The sequence below is a fragment of the Odocoileus virginianus genome, chromosome 20 (genome assembly GCF_023699985.2).
Source record: "Odocoileus virginianus isolate 20LAN1187 ecotype Illinois chromosome 20, Ovbor_1.2, whole genome shotgun sequence".
Taxonomy (NCBI): Eukaryota; Metazoa; Chordata; class Mammalia; order Artiodactyla; family Cervidae; genus Odocoileus; species Odocoileus virginianus.
The window spans coordinates 45,259,073-45,273,566 of NC_069693.1; the positions used below are offsets into that span (position 1 = coordinate 45,259,073).

General features: G+C 52.2%; 2 protein-coding genes across 2 annotated transcripts; both read left to right on the forward strand.

Moving 5' to 3' along the window:
• Positions 1 to 27: 27 nt before the first annotated feature.
• Positions 28 to 9,308, forward strand: LOC139030026 (uncharacterized). Its single transcript, XM_070451892.1, has 7 exons — positions 28 to 53; positions 244 to 304; positions 847 to 893; positions 1,053 to 1,125; positions 2,431 to 2,862; positions 3,827 to 5,092; positions 6,040 to 9,308. Exons 1-7 carry the CDS (start codon positions 28 to 30, stop codon positions 6,268 to 6,270), a joined length of 2,136 nt encoding a protein of 711 aa, XP_070307993.1. The 3' UTR covers positions 6,271 to 9,308.
• A 225-nt stretch (positions 9,309 to 9,533) lies between these two features.
• CENPBD1 (Putative CENPB DNA-binding domain-containing protein 1) lies at positions 9,534 to 9,896 on the forward strand. The gene has a single exon (XM_070451893.1). It carries the CDS (start codon positions 9,534 to 9,536, stop codon positions 9,894 to 9,896), a length of 363 nt encoding a protein of 120 aa, XP_070307994.1.
• Positions 9,897 to 14,494: the final 4,598 nt, after the last annotated feature.

A 14,494-nucleotide genomic window follows, 5' to 3' on the forward strand; every position in this document is an offset into this window, starting at 1 on the left:
CCTCCAGCGTACCTCGGGGTCTCGCGCATGCGCGGTGAGGCCAAGGCGCTTACGTGGGGACCTCGCGTCAGGTGTCTGCTGTCCGGCCTGACTCGGACCTGAACGTTTGCGCCACCTGCACTACGGTGGCAGACGCGGGCGAGGTGCTGAGGAGACAGCCTTTAGACTTACTTTAAATCTGGAGTCCTCCTTGGGGAGCGGCGTACACCGCCCCGCCCTGTCCGCCAACTCCTTGTGGTCCAGGTACAGCGCTGGGAACCGGTTACTAAGGAACCGAAGACCCCCGGGCGGCGTGTGCTGTGCGGTATTACCGCCCCTCACGGAGTTGTGTTTTCTGCATCACGGAAACCCAGTCCTGCTGTCCAGGGATTTGGCCGCTCTGATCGACTCCCGGGAACCCAGAAGGAACCTGACAGGTTGAGCGTTCCAGTCTGACCGGACGCCCATGGAGAGCGGGCCATAAAAGCCCGCGCTTGTTCCTCTTTGTTCCAAGCCCGCGCTTTGTTCCTTATATGACGGTCCAATTGTATACCGACACTGAGACCGACTGCTGCCGTAGCCCGCGTTTTTTTCCTTATATGAAAAGACCCTGCCTAAGCGCCCGCCCTGGCTATAAAATCTCCCCCCACCCTTCATACCTCGCAGACTCCCTTTGTCTCTTCACTCACCCGCCCCCGGGAGTTCTGCCCGAGAGCGATCGCCCAATAAAGGCCTTCACCAACGGTCCTTAGAGGTGGCTCTTTCTTCCCGCGGCGTTTTCTAACATCTGGCGCCCAACGTGGGGCTCGAGGTGAAGGCCCCCGGCACTCGCCGTTGAGGCCCCCTCGAACTCCACCGCCGCGGTAGCCCCGGACCCAGGCGGCTGACCAACTCCCCGGACGGCAGGATACGGGGTAAGTCCCTTCGGCTTTGGGGCCTGCCCTCCCTGGCGACCACTTCCTAGGGCCCAGTAACGGGTGCGCACTTATTGGGCCCTCCCGGTCACTAGCTTGTGGGGAGACGTCCCCAGAGGCTGAGTAGACCTCCGGCTTCGGCCTTTTCCGGTCCCCCAGCTTGCGAGGAAGACGTTCCAAGCAGCTGCGCGGACCTCTGGCTTCCCCTGACACGTCCGGAGACGTTCGGACTGTAGGGTCTGCCTGTCTGCTCAGCGGTCGCCATGGGATCGACAACTTCCAAACCCGAACGATCAATTTCCACTCCCCTAGAATGCCTGCTAGCCAATCTGCGGGCCCTAACACTAAAGGGATACATCCGCCCCAAGCAGCTCACTTTTCTGTGTTCACAGGCTTGGCCTCAGTATTCCCTAGATAATGGCTCACAATGACCAGCCACAGGGACATTAGACTTTGACGTCCTCCGTGATTTAGATAATTACTGCCGGAGAACGGGAAAATGGTCTGAAGTCCCCTATGTTCAGGCCTTTTGGGCGTTGCGCTCTCGTCCCACCCTGTGCGCCACGTGCGCTCCTAGCCAAATCCTACTCACTATGGCTCCCCCGTCTCCACCCCCTCAGGCCAAGCCAACTCCTCCCGTCTCTGAGTCTTATGCTTTCTCTGTGCCCCCAGAAGATCTGGTGGCTCCCCCTCCCTATACCTCTCCCACAGCCCCCACCCTCTCCACTCCGGCTCCTGCCTCCTCCCCTAGCCCTACCTTGTATCCTCCCCTTCCTCCCGTCGCCCCCTCCCCTTCTCCGGTTACCACGCCGGCTCCCGCCTCCCCCCCTTCTACTCCGACTCCTTTATCCCTTGCCCCCGCCCCCGAGACTCCATGGCCAGTCTCAGATCCTCCGGCCCCTAACCCCCTCAGCCCTATCTTGTATCCTCCCCTCCCTCCCGTCACCCCCTCCCCTTCTCCGGTTACTACGCTGGCTCCCGCCTCCCCCCATCCCACTCCGGCTCCCTTATCTCTTGTTCCCGCCCCTGAGGCTCCACGGCCGGCCCCAGATCCTCCGGCCCTTAACCCTATCTCTCTTCCAGTTTTCACCCCTTCCTCTCTGGTTCCTGCCCCTTCCCTTAACCCTATCACACATCCTCCTCTTCCCCTTGCCACTCCCTCTCCTTCTCCGGTTAGCTCTCATACCCACTCTCATGACAACCCTCCAAGAGCCTCTCTTCCCCCTCCCTCAGTCCAGATATTACCTCTGCAACAAGTGGCTGGAGCTGAGGGCCTAGCCCAGGTCCACGTCCCTTTCTCTCTCCAAGACTTAGCACAGATTGAAGCTAAACTGGGATCCTTCTCCAACCCCACCCAGTACATTAAACAGTTTACTGCTCTGACCCGCACCTATGCTCTAACATAGCAAGACATATATGTCATCCTGGGGTCTACTACCACCCCCGAAGAAAACCAGGCCATCTGGAAGGCAGCCAAGGCTCGGGCTGACCAGCGACATTTTGCCAACCCCTCTCCCGAGCGCCCCCCGGGGCTCAGGCAGTTCCTGACACCGATCCTAATTGGGGCTACCAAGAGGGGGATGGCGGCCAGCTGCGGGTACGCTATATGATAGAGTGTATCCTCGAAGGGATGGAAGAGTCCTCTCATAAGGTTGTAAACCTCCTCAGGCTAGACGAGGTAACTCAGGGGCCCGACGAGAACCCAGCTATGTTTCTTAATCGGTTGACTGAGGCCCTCGTCCAATACACCAGACTGTCCCCCGAGTCCCCCATTGGAGTAGCTACCTTGGCCAATCGTTTTATCTCCCAATCCGCACCCGACATCCGAAAAAAGCTGGCCAAGGCTGAAGAGGGCCCTCAGACTCCTATCCGAGACCTGGTAAAAATGGCCTTTAAAGTATATAATGCCCGCGAAGAGGTGGCAGAGGCCAGCCGAAAGGCGAGGCTAAAACAGAAGGCCGAGTTTCAGGCAAGCCTCCTAAACCATCAGACCCAAGCCCTGGTAGCAGCCCTGCGGCCGGTGATGGGCTCGGGGTCCCAACCCCCCCCTCCGGGGGCCTGCTTCAAGTGCGGCAAGGAAGGTCACTGGGCTAAAAACTGCTCCAATCCGTGGCCTCCCTCCAAGCCGTGCCCACTGTGCAGGCAGCGGGGACATTGGACAAGCGACTGTCCCCAGGCCTCTCGGGCCCCGACCCCTAGGGGCCGGGGACCAGAACGCCTGAGAGAGACTTCCTGCCCTCCTCCGGCCTTAGAGCTGCTGAACTTCGACGATAACTGACGCCGCCCAGACTCAGGAACCCCAATAACCCTAGCCGAGCCCAGGGTAACGCTCCAGGTAGCGGGTAAGTCTATCAACTTTCTGGTTGATATGGGGGCTACCTATTCGGTTCTTCCCTCTTTCGGGGGCACTTTATGTCCTTCCCAGGTTTCAGTTATGGGCATTGACGGCCAACCCTCATGTCCGCTCCAAACCCAACCATTATCCTGCCAGTTAGATTCCTGTCTATTTACTCACTCCTTTCTAGTTATCCCTTCCTGCCCCACTCCACTCTTGGGGAGAGATATACTTGCTAAGCTAAAGGCCACTCTTCACCTATCCCCAGAATCGGCTCCCACGTCAGGGGCCTTCCTAATGCTGCTTGTTCACCCTCCGACCTCTTCTGTTAGTCCTGAGGTCCGGGACACCCGAGTCCCAGTGGTGGCCCGACACCATCCTCCAGTCCTCGTCCGGCTAAAAGATCCCACCTGTTTCCCAGCCCGACCCCAGTTTCCTTTGTCTACTCGTAACCTCAGGGGGTTAAAACCCATCATCAACCGCCTCATGAGGCAGGGTCTCCTGATCCCCACGACTTCTCCCTGTAATACGCCTATTCTCCCCATTCAAAAAGCTTCAGGAGAATACCGGCTGGTGCAAGATCCCCTGATCAACACAGCAGTCGTCCCTGCCCATCCACTCGTTCCTAACCCCTACACCCTCCTCTTCTATACCTCCCCGTACCTCTCACTTCACGGTTATTGATCTCAAAGATGCCTTTTTTACCATCCCACTCCACCCCGACTGCCAGTTCCTCTTTGCTTTCACCTGGACTGACCCCGACACCCAGTTGACCACACAACTTACATGGACTGTGCTCCCTCAAGGGTTTAGAGACAGTCCCCACTACTTCGGCCAGGCCCTATCCCAAGACCTGGCCGAGTGCTCGCTCTGCCCCAGTACCCTCCTACAATATGTAGACGATTTGCTCCTTTGCAGCCCCTCAGAAGAAACCTCCAAACAACACTCTGCGACTCTTCTTAATTTCCTCGGTTCCAAGGGTTACAGAGCCTCTCAATCCAAAGCCCAGCTGACTCAGACTACTGTTGTCTATCTAGGCCTCCAAATAACCCCTACCACCAAGGCCTTGACAACAGATCGGTGCAGCCTCCTCAGGTCCATTTGCCCTCCGGACAACGGAGACCAGATATTGTCCTTCCTAGGACTGACGGGATTCTTTCGACACTGGGTTCCAAATTATGCCACCCTAGCCAAACCACTATATGCAGCCGCCAAAGAGACTCCCACAGGACCACTGTCCTCTCCCACCGAAGTAACTCGGGCCTTTCATGCTTTACGCTCAACTTTATTAGCTGCACCCCCTCTCTTTCTCCCAAATCCCAATTACCCACATCACCTGTACACTGACGAAAAGGGGGGAATAGCCTTTGGGGCCCTGGTACAGCCGGTGGGCTCTGAGTTGCTGCCTGTCGCCTTCATCTCCAAACAACTAGATCCCACAGCCAGGGGATGGTTCCCCTGCCTGTGGGCACTAGCGGCAGCAGCAACACTGTACGCTGATGCTAAAAAGCTAATTCATGGCCAACCCCTGACCATCTTTTCGCCTCACCGCCTTGGCGATCTGTTAGCCTCTAGGTTTCTTTCTGATCTCAGCGAGTCCAGGCTCCAACAATTTCACTTGGTGTTTTTAGACAACCCACAAGTTTCCGTGGGTCGTTCTCCACAATTAAACCCACTTTCTTCATTGCCCTCCCTCCCTCTCTCTTCAAAACTCCCTACTCACTTCTGCTCAGAAGTCCTTGAGTCCCTTATACAACCCCCTCATAACCTGTTTTCCGAACCATTATCAGATCCAGAACTGACTCTGTTCGTCGATGGGAGCTCAAAGCGAGATCCTGATGGAAACCGAAGGGCGGCTTATGCGGTAGTAACCACCCAGAAGGTCATAGAGGCTCAACCATTGCCACCCGGGACGACCTCCCAAAAGGCTGAACTAACAGCCCTCACCAGAGCCTTACACCTAGCAAAAGGAAAAAGGGCTAACATTTACACTGACTCCAAATATGCCTTCCTAATTGCCCATTCACACGCGGCAATCTGGAGAGATCGAGGCTTCCTGACCACCAAGGGATCCCCTGTCTGTAATGCCACACACGTTACTCGATTACTGGATGCCTTACCCCTGCCAAAGAGGTCGCCATCATACATTGCAAGGGACACCAAAACAGTCATGACGCTGTCGCTCTAGGTAACAGTACGGCAGATCGAGCAGCCCGACAAATCACCTTACAACAGGCCCCCGAGCCCTTGCTGACTTTGAGATCCACCCTCAACCCAGATTACTCCCACGAGGAGGCTAAAACCTTGCTGGCACAAGAAGGGGCTCAGAAACATCCGTCAGGATGGATACTACTTCATAATAAACTGGTACTTCCTGAGCGTCAGGCTGAGGCCATCATATCCCGTGTCCACAACACCCTCCACATAGGACCAAGGGCTCTCTTTTCCTTTCTCAGCCCCGTTTTTTCCCCCCTACATCTCAGGCAGGCCATATATGCTGTCCACCGCGCCTGCCTAACAGGTGCTTCCTCCTCTCCTCAAGGAGGACTCCGACCCCCACAAGAGACTCACCAGCTAAGGGGACACATGCCCGGACAGGACTGGCAGATAGACTTCACTCACATGCCCAGACATCGATCATATCGCTATTTGCTGGTCCTAGTAGACACCTTTTCAGGATGGGTCGAGGCCTTCCCCACTGCCCGAGAGGCGGCAGCGGCAGTGGCGGAGGTCTTGACGACTCACCTCATTCCTAGGTTTGGGGTGCCAAACTCTCTCCAGTCTGATAATGGGCCTGCATTCATCTCACAGATCTCCCAACAGACGGCCACAGCCCTGGGCATCCACTGGCATCTCCACATCCCCTATCGGCCCCAGTCGTCAGGTAAAGTCGAGCGACTAAACGGCATCATCAAGACACACCTGACCAAGCTCACCTCAGAACTGCAGTTGTCTTGGGTCGACCTTCTCCCTCTGGCGCTCACTCGCATCCGCACCACACCACACTCCAAAACAGGTTTGACTCCTTTCGAACTGCTTTAGGGCAGACCCTACCTCCTGACCTACCTCCCAGAGGGAGAGGCCCCGCCACTCGCGGGGTACTTCCCTCTCTTCTCCCTCCTGCGATCCCTGTTGAGAGAACACTCCAATCGGGTTCTGCCACAACCGACTGGCGACGAGGGGCCAACTCAGCCTCTGGCCCCGGGACATCAGGCACTGCTAAAAACCCTGAGTCCCCGCCCGCTACAACCCCGCTGGACAGGACCTCATACTGTAATCCTTACCACTCCCACGGCAGCCAAACTTTTGGGACACGAGCCCTGGTATCACCTAACTCGACTCAAATGAGCTCCCCTGGGCCTCCCAGAGACAAGACTGTCTTCGGCCCAGGCCTCTCCTCCCAACTTTTCCTACCGCTCAACCCTCACGGGGCCGACTAAACTAACCATCACTCGTGTCCCTCCTAAAATGACTGAGGGACCACACTCAGATAACTAATGTTGACCTGGGATCACCTGCTGTGGCTACTACTAATCTCAGCTTTGGCCATACTTTTTGCCATTGGACTAGCGACTGTGGCCCGCCGTGATTGGTCCTTCGCTCTTCGACTGTCCCTGGCCCTCACGTACCTAACCACCTGCTCCTTGCTTCTGGTGTGCTATTCCCTTGTGACACCCTGACCTGGATACCGGTTTCACACCTGGCGGGGTTAACGTTGTCCTCATTATCCAGCCCGGCTCTAAGACAGGAACAACACAAACAAGATGAGAGACAAGCTCCCAAGCCCCCTGAGTCTCATACTGGTGACAACCCTCATCGGTCCAGGGACCTCCAACCCACACCAACCATTCAGGATCACCTGGAAGCTCAGCGACGGACAGACCCATGAGGTGCTCAACGAAACCTCAGGAATCCACCCCCTCAACACCTGGTGGCCAAACCTAGAATTCAACCTTAACTGCCTCTTTAAGCGCCAGGTCGGATCCAGGGGCTGCCGGACAGGGACACCCCAGACAGGGTCACACGCCTGACAGCGCAGGTCCCCGGCAGCATCCTGGGGCAGGGTGGGAGCCGGGGTCAACCCCGGGTTTTTCGCTTGCTCAGGCAACATTAGAGGTAATTGGAAGACTTGTGAAGGTATGGAAAGCTACTACTGTGCGAGTTGGGGTTGTGTGACCTCATGTGATGGGCCCAAAAAGTGGGATGTGGAAAATCAAGACTTGGTAAACTTTACCTTCCGAGACCCTGGCCACCAGGGGCCTCAGGTACAGGTACAATTCAACCAAGAAAGGGCAAAAAGAGAAAGCAGGTGGACCTCCGGACTGACTTGGGGATTTCAACTCCACGTAAGTTGGCCTGGTCCCTATCCGGATGAGCTATTGGTCATAAAACAGGTTGTAGAACCGATACAGGTACATAGTCTGGGCCCCAACCCGGCCAAACACGGACCAGACCACAATCTGGTCGGAACGGTACAGGACTCCACTCCGATAATTAAGGTGTCCACCCCCAGGCCCAACTCGCCAAGACCAAACAGTACCACTTCAGACCCCAAAAGTAGTCAGGCAAACACCCCGGCCTTACTAGCGACAACTGCTAGTCCAACAACACGAGAACCCCTATGGGCACTAATAAAAAAGACATGGGGCTCTCAACCACTCCAATCCTAATGCAACTCAATCCTGCTGGCTCTGTTACACCTTAAACCCACCCTATTACGAGGCTGTAGGCTTAAATGCCGCCTACAACATATCCACTCTTGCTAACCCATCACAATGTGCTTGGGGAGACCGTAAGGTGGGCCTTACCATGACAGAAGTATGGGGATCAGGGACCTGCTTAGGTATGGTCCCCACGGATAAACAAACCCTGTGTACCTGGTCTGATAACAACACCAACTTCACTAACAAGACCTACATCATACCTAAAACCGGGGGATGGTGGGTATGTTCACAGACCGGGCTGACACCCTGTCTCCATTTAGCTGTCTTTGACCAAAGCAGGGAATTCTGTGTCATGGTAGTAGTAATTCCCAAGATTACCTACCACCCAGAAGAAGACCTCTATAACTTTTGGGGCACTTCAGCTCCCAGACAAAAGAGAGAGCCCATCACAGCCATCACCCTGGCAACGCTGTTCGCCCTGGGGGCGGCCGGAACGGGTACGGGCATCGCCTCTCTGACCACACAACATCAGGGTTTAATCACCCTGAGAGCCGCCATCGATGAAGACATTGTAAGAATAGAAAAGTCCATGACGGCCTTAGAAAAATCCCTAACCTCTTTGTCAGAAGTAGTGTTACAAAATAGACGAGGCTTAGACCTGATCTTTTTACAACAAGGGGGCCTTTGTGCAGCCCTCAGAGAGGAATGTTGTTTTTACGCAGATCATACAGGGGTGGTAAGAGAATCCATGGCCAAATTAAGAGAAGGGCTAGAACGCAGAAAAAAACACGAGAGGCCCAACAGAGCTGGTTCGAATCATGGTTTCAAAAGTCCCCCTGGCTAACCACCCTGCTCTCAACCCTAATGGGACCACTCATAATCCTCCTGTTACTCCTAACCTTTGGGCCCTGTCTCCTAAACAGGCTTTTGGCCTTCATCAAGCTGCGACTGGACACTGTCCAGTTAATGATCCTCACACAGCAGCCAAAATATCGGCCTGTATCGACTGATGGCCCCTGACCTGGTTGACTGGAAGGGCTCCCTGTCGTCCCGGCCTCCCCTACCCCTCGTTGCTCACGTTCAGCAGGAAGTAGTCAGAAAGAGAGGCGCCCCTTGTCCTATAGCAAAAAGGCCGGAATGACAGGTTGAGCGTTCCAGTCTGACCAGACGCGCATGGAGGGCGGGCCATAAAAGCCCGCGCTTTGTTCCTTATATGGACAGTCCAATTGGAGACCGACTGCTGCTGTAGCCCGCATTTTTGTCCTTATATGAAAAGACCCTGCCTAAGCGCCCGCCCTGGCTATAAAATCTCCCCCCACCCTTCATACCTCACAGACTCCCTTTGTCTCTTCACTCACCCGCCCCCGGGAGTTCTGCCCGAGAGCGATCGCCCAATAAAGGCCTTCACCAACGGTCCTTAGAGGTGGCTCTTTCTTCCCTCGGCGTTTTCTAACAGAACCGGCCCTGTCCTGGGCTGTGTAGTGGGCCGACCTGTGCTGACCAGGTCACATCCCCCGTGTCGTCATCCTGCACCTCCGGGAAGACCCACTTTCTCTTCCCCAAATTCTGCGAGGGGGCGTGGAGTAACCACAGGCTTTCTCGCCCTGAGACTGCTGTGGTTAGTACATACCAGCGGCAAAGATGCCTGGGAAAAGGTCCCTAAATGCCGCAGTCATCCGGAGTGCCAAAAGGGAACGGAAAGCCATCACCCTCGACGTGAAGTTAGAAGTGTTAAGACAGTTTGAAGTGGGTGAGAAGCTCAGCCAGATCGCAAAGGCCTTAGGCCTTGCTGTCTCTACTGTGGCGACCATCAGAGATGATAAAGACAAAATCAAAGCGAGTTCACAAATAGCCACTCCTTTGAGAGCCTCGCGGCTGACTCGTTACCGAAGTGCAGTCATGGAGACCATGGAGCGGTTGTTGCGCGTGTGGCTCGAAGACCAGAGCCAGCGAAACGTGCCCGAGTGTCACCATTATTCAGAAGAAGGCCAGGAGTTTGTTTGATGACTTACAGCGTGAGCAAGGTGAAAGCTCTCAAACAGAAAAGTTTACTGCAAGTAAAGGATGGTTTGTGAGATTCAAGGAACGCCACTGTTTGCCCCACTTCAAGATGAACATCTCAGCTCCTGCCAAGGAGGAGGAATATCCAGAAATACTGAAGAGCATCATTCAGGAAGGTGAGTACACCCCCCAGCAAGTGTTTAATGTGGATGAGACAGGTCTTTATTGGAAAAGAATGCCTGAAAGAACGTTTCTTTCTGTAGAAGGGTGAGCCGAGCCAGGATTTAAATCATCCAAAGATCGCTTGATGCTGCTTCTTGGTGGCAACGCAGCTGGGGACTTCAAGTTGAAACCCCTATTGGTGTACCACTCAGAAAACCCCAAGGCTCTGAAGGGGTACTCCAAGCCCAATCTGCCCGTGATTTGGTGCTCAAGCAGAAAGGCCTGGGCAACCAGGAGCATCTTTCATGAATGGTTCACATACTTTTTTTGCCCTGCCATTGAGAAATACTGTGCCCAAAACAACCTGACTGACAAAGCCCTGCTCATCTTAGACAAGGCACCATGCCACCCAGTCAATCTGAGCGATCTGTCTGATAATGTAAGAGTGGAATATCTTCATGACAGCACAGCTGACTCAATCCAGACCATGGGTCAAGGTATAGCCTCTGCCTTCAGAGCTCATTACCTAAGAAGGACTTTTGAGCACATCCTAGAAGCAACAGACGGGGAGGATACAGCAGAGATCAGGGAATTCTGGAGAAACTACAGCATTGTGGACGCTGTGGACAACATCGCAGTAGCCTGGGGGGAGCTCACACCAGCAACAATGAACAGTGTGTGGAAGAAGATTTGGCCTGAGTGTGTTCAGTTCCAGAGTGCTTCCCAAACAGATGGCATTGCACAGCTTCAACAAAATACTGTGATCCTTGCCAAGAGTGTGGCTGTTGGAGAGGTGAGAGAAGCTGATGTGGACCAGCTGCTGCAGTCCCACGAAGAGGGTCTCTCAGACGAGGAGCTGATGCAAGAGAGCAGGAGCCCGCAGGAGAGGAGGAGGAGGGCGAAGAGGCTGCCCCTGCCCTGCGCCAACTAACCTCACGGGAGCTGTCAGCAGCCTTCTCACATTTTGAGGCCGGCTTGCAGGTCCTTACCAGTAACAGCCCTGATGCCGCATGGAAACTGCAAGTTTCAAGAGCAATCAATGATGCAATAAGCTGCTACAGGGAGCTGTACAGTGAGAAGGAGCAGCGCTCCAAACAGCTCTCCTAGGCAACCTCGGTACACAACACACTCCACGGCAGGAAGACCAGACACAACAGGGCAACCTCCTGGATGACACCTGGCCAAGTCTCGGCTTCCAGATGTTTAACATCCTTGAAAACCCTGCTTCTGGTGCGTTCATTTTGACACTAAAGAGCATCACATCTTGTTACTGAAATTGTGCTTAAATATGTGCTTTAAGAAGACTGAAAGAACATCCAGGAAGAGTTATTTAAAACACACAATGAGGAGACCAGCCCTGCTAGACATTGAAACACACTATAAAACCTGTGATTGAATCAAAGAGGTACTCAAACATGTAGAATACAATAGAGAGTCCAGAAGTAGATACAGATAGGTTTTTTTTTTTTTTCAATAGTGCAGGACAGCTAGATAAAATTTGGCAAAAGCTAGTTAGTTCACACCTCACAGCATACACAGGAATAAACAAACAGACGAGGGATTTGAATGTAAAAGCTGAAACAATACAGGTGCTACACAACCCATGGATATATGCCTCTTCTCCATGGGTAATCAGGAAGATCTTCTGTAACTCAGAGTCCAGATGAAATTTAAGATTAATCAATTTGATGATATGAAAATGTAATAAAACTTTTCCATGAGGATAAGACACTACAAACAGAGTCAAAGGCAAACAACACACTGGAAGAAAATTTCTCACAGATAATGGGTTAATATCTCTGATATGTGAAGAACTCTTAAAGATCGAGAGGAAAATACAAAAACCCCATAGAAAAGTAAACAGAAGATATAATTCATAAGCAAGTAAATTAGCTCTTCAAACATAAGAGAAGTGCAGATGAAACAACACTCATACCATTTCTCATTATTCAGATCAGCAATAATCAAAAGTATGGCTACACACCACTGGTTAGGCTGTGGGGTCACAGGCACCCTCGTTCACTCCTGGTGGGAACACAAACTTGTACATCCCTTACAGAGGAGCATCAAGCACTAATACAAAATATATTTATTTTGATTTAACAATCCCACTTTTAGGAGGATACACTTCCAACAAAAGAAAATACAGATGCATGAATTTTGTTGCAGCCCTGTTTGCAACTGCAAAACCTAGGAAACAGCCTGAAGAGTCTCATGTAAAAAGTCAAATATGAAATGTCGCTTGCACACAATGGAGAGTTAGACAGTTGTAAGTGATGATAACTACAATAATAAGAGAACAAGGAAGAACTCAACTGATGTGGAGTGGTTTCCAAGATATATTGTTAATAGAAAAAAAGCAACATCAGGAGTAAAGTATGCTACCTTTTGTGGAAGGAAGATGGGGAAGTGAGAAAATATGCATACATCGTACTCATTTGTACAGTAAGAAACAGAGGTGGGAGAAATCAAACTAAAGAGATTGGTTCCAGGGGTGGGATGAGATGTAACTTTTGTACCTTTTGTGAAGTTCTGACTTTAGGGACCATGTTAACATACTGTACAAACAAAAGTAAACAAGGATGGGAAAATAAAGCAGTGGACTACCTGAACAGAACCATATTTCACAGGAACTGCACACCCACAATGAAGAAGCAGAAGCAAGTACTTTTTGACTGTATGCACTCAGGCTATAGACAAATATTAAAGGCTCATGAGTAGCCTTGTTTCTCACCAGCGTAAGTGAGCAGTCCCAAAGGCGCTTTCTATGCACTGTCGGACGGAGCAAATACATGTACTCTGGATAAGGGAGCCAGCTTTTTCACTCACTGTCGAGCAAGGAAATAGTAAACATGAAAAAGGGAAAGAATGACTCGTGTTGTTTTGAAATTGGAAGTTTCACTGTGAACTCAGGGTTTTTAATGCTTATAGACCAGAAAAGAAACAGATAAGGAGTACTGTTTCCACACTAGTGAAAGGACCTATGGGCAGTGATCAGCCCAGAAGTGAGCACACCCCACCATCACGTCCGCCCTCCACCAGAAGGTTCCAGGGCTCCTCAGAGAAATGACTGGTGTCAGGGCTGGGACTGGGGCAATTACTAACTAAGCCTGGAACACTTTCCTGTGCTAGAAAGTGCCTAAAGAGTGCCAGGAAGATATCAGTCAGCTGACAGGCCAGTGGACCAGAGCATTTTGAGTAGGACAGATGACAAACTGGACCCAGTGTCACTTCTGTGAAATTCCCACCAAAAGGGCAAAGCCCATGTCCAGTTGGAAAAACCCTCACTGAAGGAAAGTCTTCAGAATAATTTATCTGTGATTTTCTGTGTCCTGAGTCCAGAGTGTCAAGAGTGTCCAGAGTCCTGAACCCTTCCAGATTAAAGGCTAAAATGACATGGCAACTAAGTGGCTGAATCTGAACACAGCTTGTTGTAGGCTTTATGGTCAGCATCCATGTGAGCATCCTGATGTCAGTAACCGCACCGTAATTGTAGGAGGCATATCCTTGCTGGGGTAACACAGGAGCACTTAGAGGCAAAGGGGCATCATCTGCAACTTCCACCAGATGGTTCAAAAGAAAGTGTGTGGAGAAAGAGTAAGGCAAATGGGGAAAATGTTAACATTCACGGAATCCAGGAGATGGGTACCTGGGAATGTGTTTGTAGCACTTCTGTAAACCTACAGCTGTTAAAATTGAAAGTTTAAGAAAAACTCATCAATTAGCCTCCAACTAATAAAAATTAAAAAAAAAAAAAAAAAAAAAGAAAAACTCATCCTCCTGAAGTGGGTGGGTGGAGACTGCATGCTCCCTCTGATACCAAAGTGTGGCTTTAGCTGTTTGAAGTGGAGGCACCAGCATGGGCCCACAGACAGCCCACACACACCCTTCCCCCACCCCTGGCCTTGTGCAGCACACCCCTGATGTTTCTTTGAGATCATCCTCAAAACCAGAGAGAAATGTACATACACACAGGTTTGAATGTCATTTGGGAGGGGCTTTTGGGTTCTCCTGAGCTCCAAGGGCCCTTTCAGTGAGTCAAACTTGAAGACCAGAGAGGCTTCTGGGAGCTAGACCTGGGACCAGCACTGCTTACATTGAGTTAACATGACAGTCTTCCCTCTGGGAGGACTCAGGAAAGAAGACATAAGTTCTGTTACAGAGCCAGGCTGGGCCCAGCACTTCCTGGAACCCAAACAACCCCAGAGGGTGTGCTTTAGCACAGCCTACAGAGGTGTCAGCACACTGATGCCAAGATCAGGTGCCCAGTTTACACTTGACCATATGGGAGGGGGCCTATGGGCTCTGAGTAACCCTGCAGCAAACCCCACCCTGTCCCCAGCGCCCAGCCCACACGGCTCTCCTGGGAGGCCTGCCCATGCTAACTGGTTCCTCAGTGGGTTCTGGCTACTGTTGGTCTCAGAAAGACCTACACATGA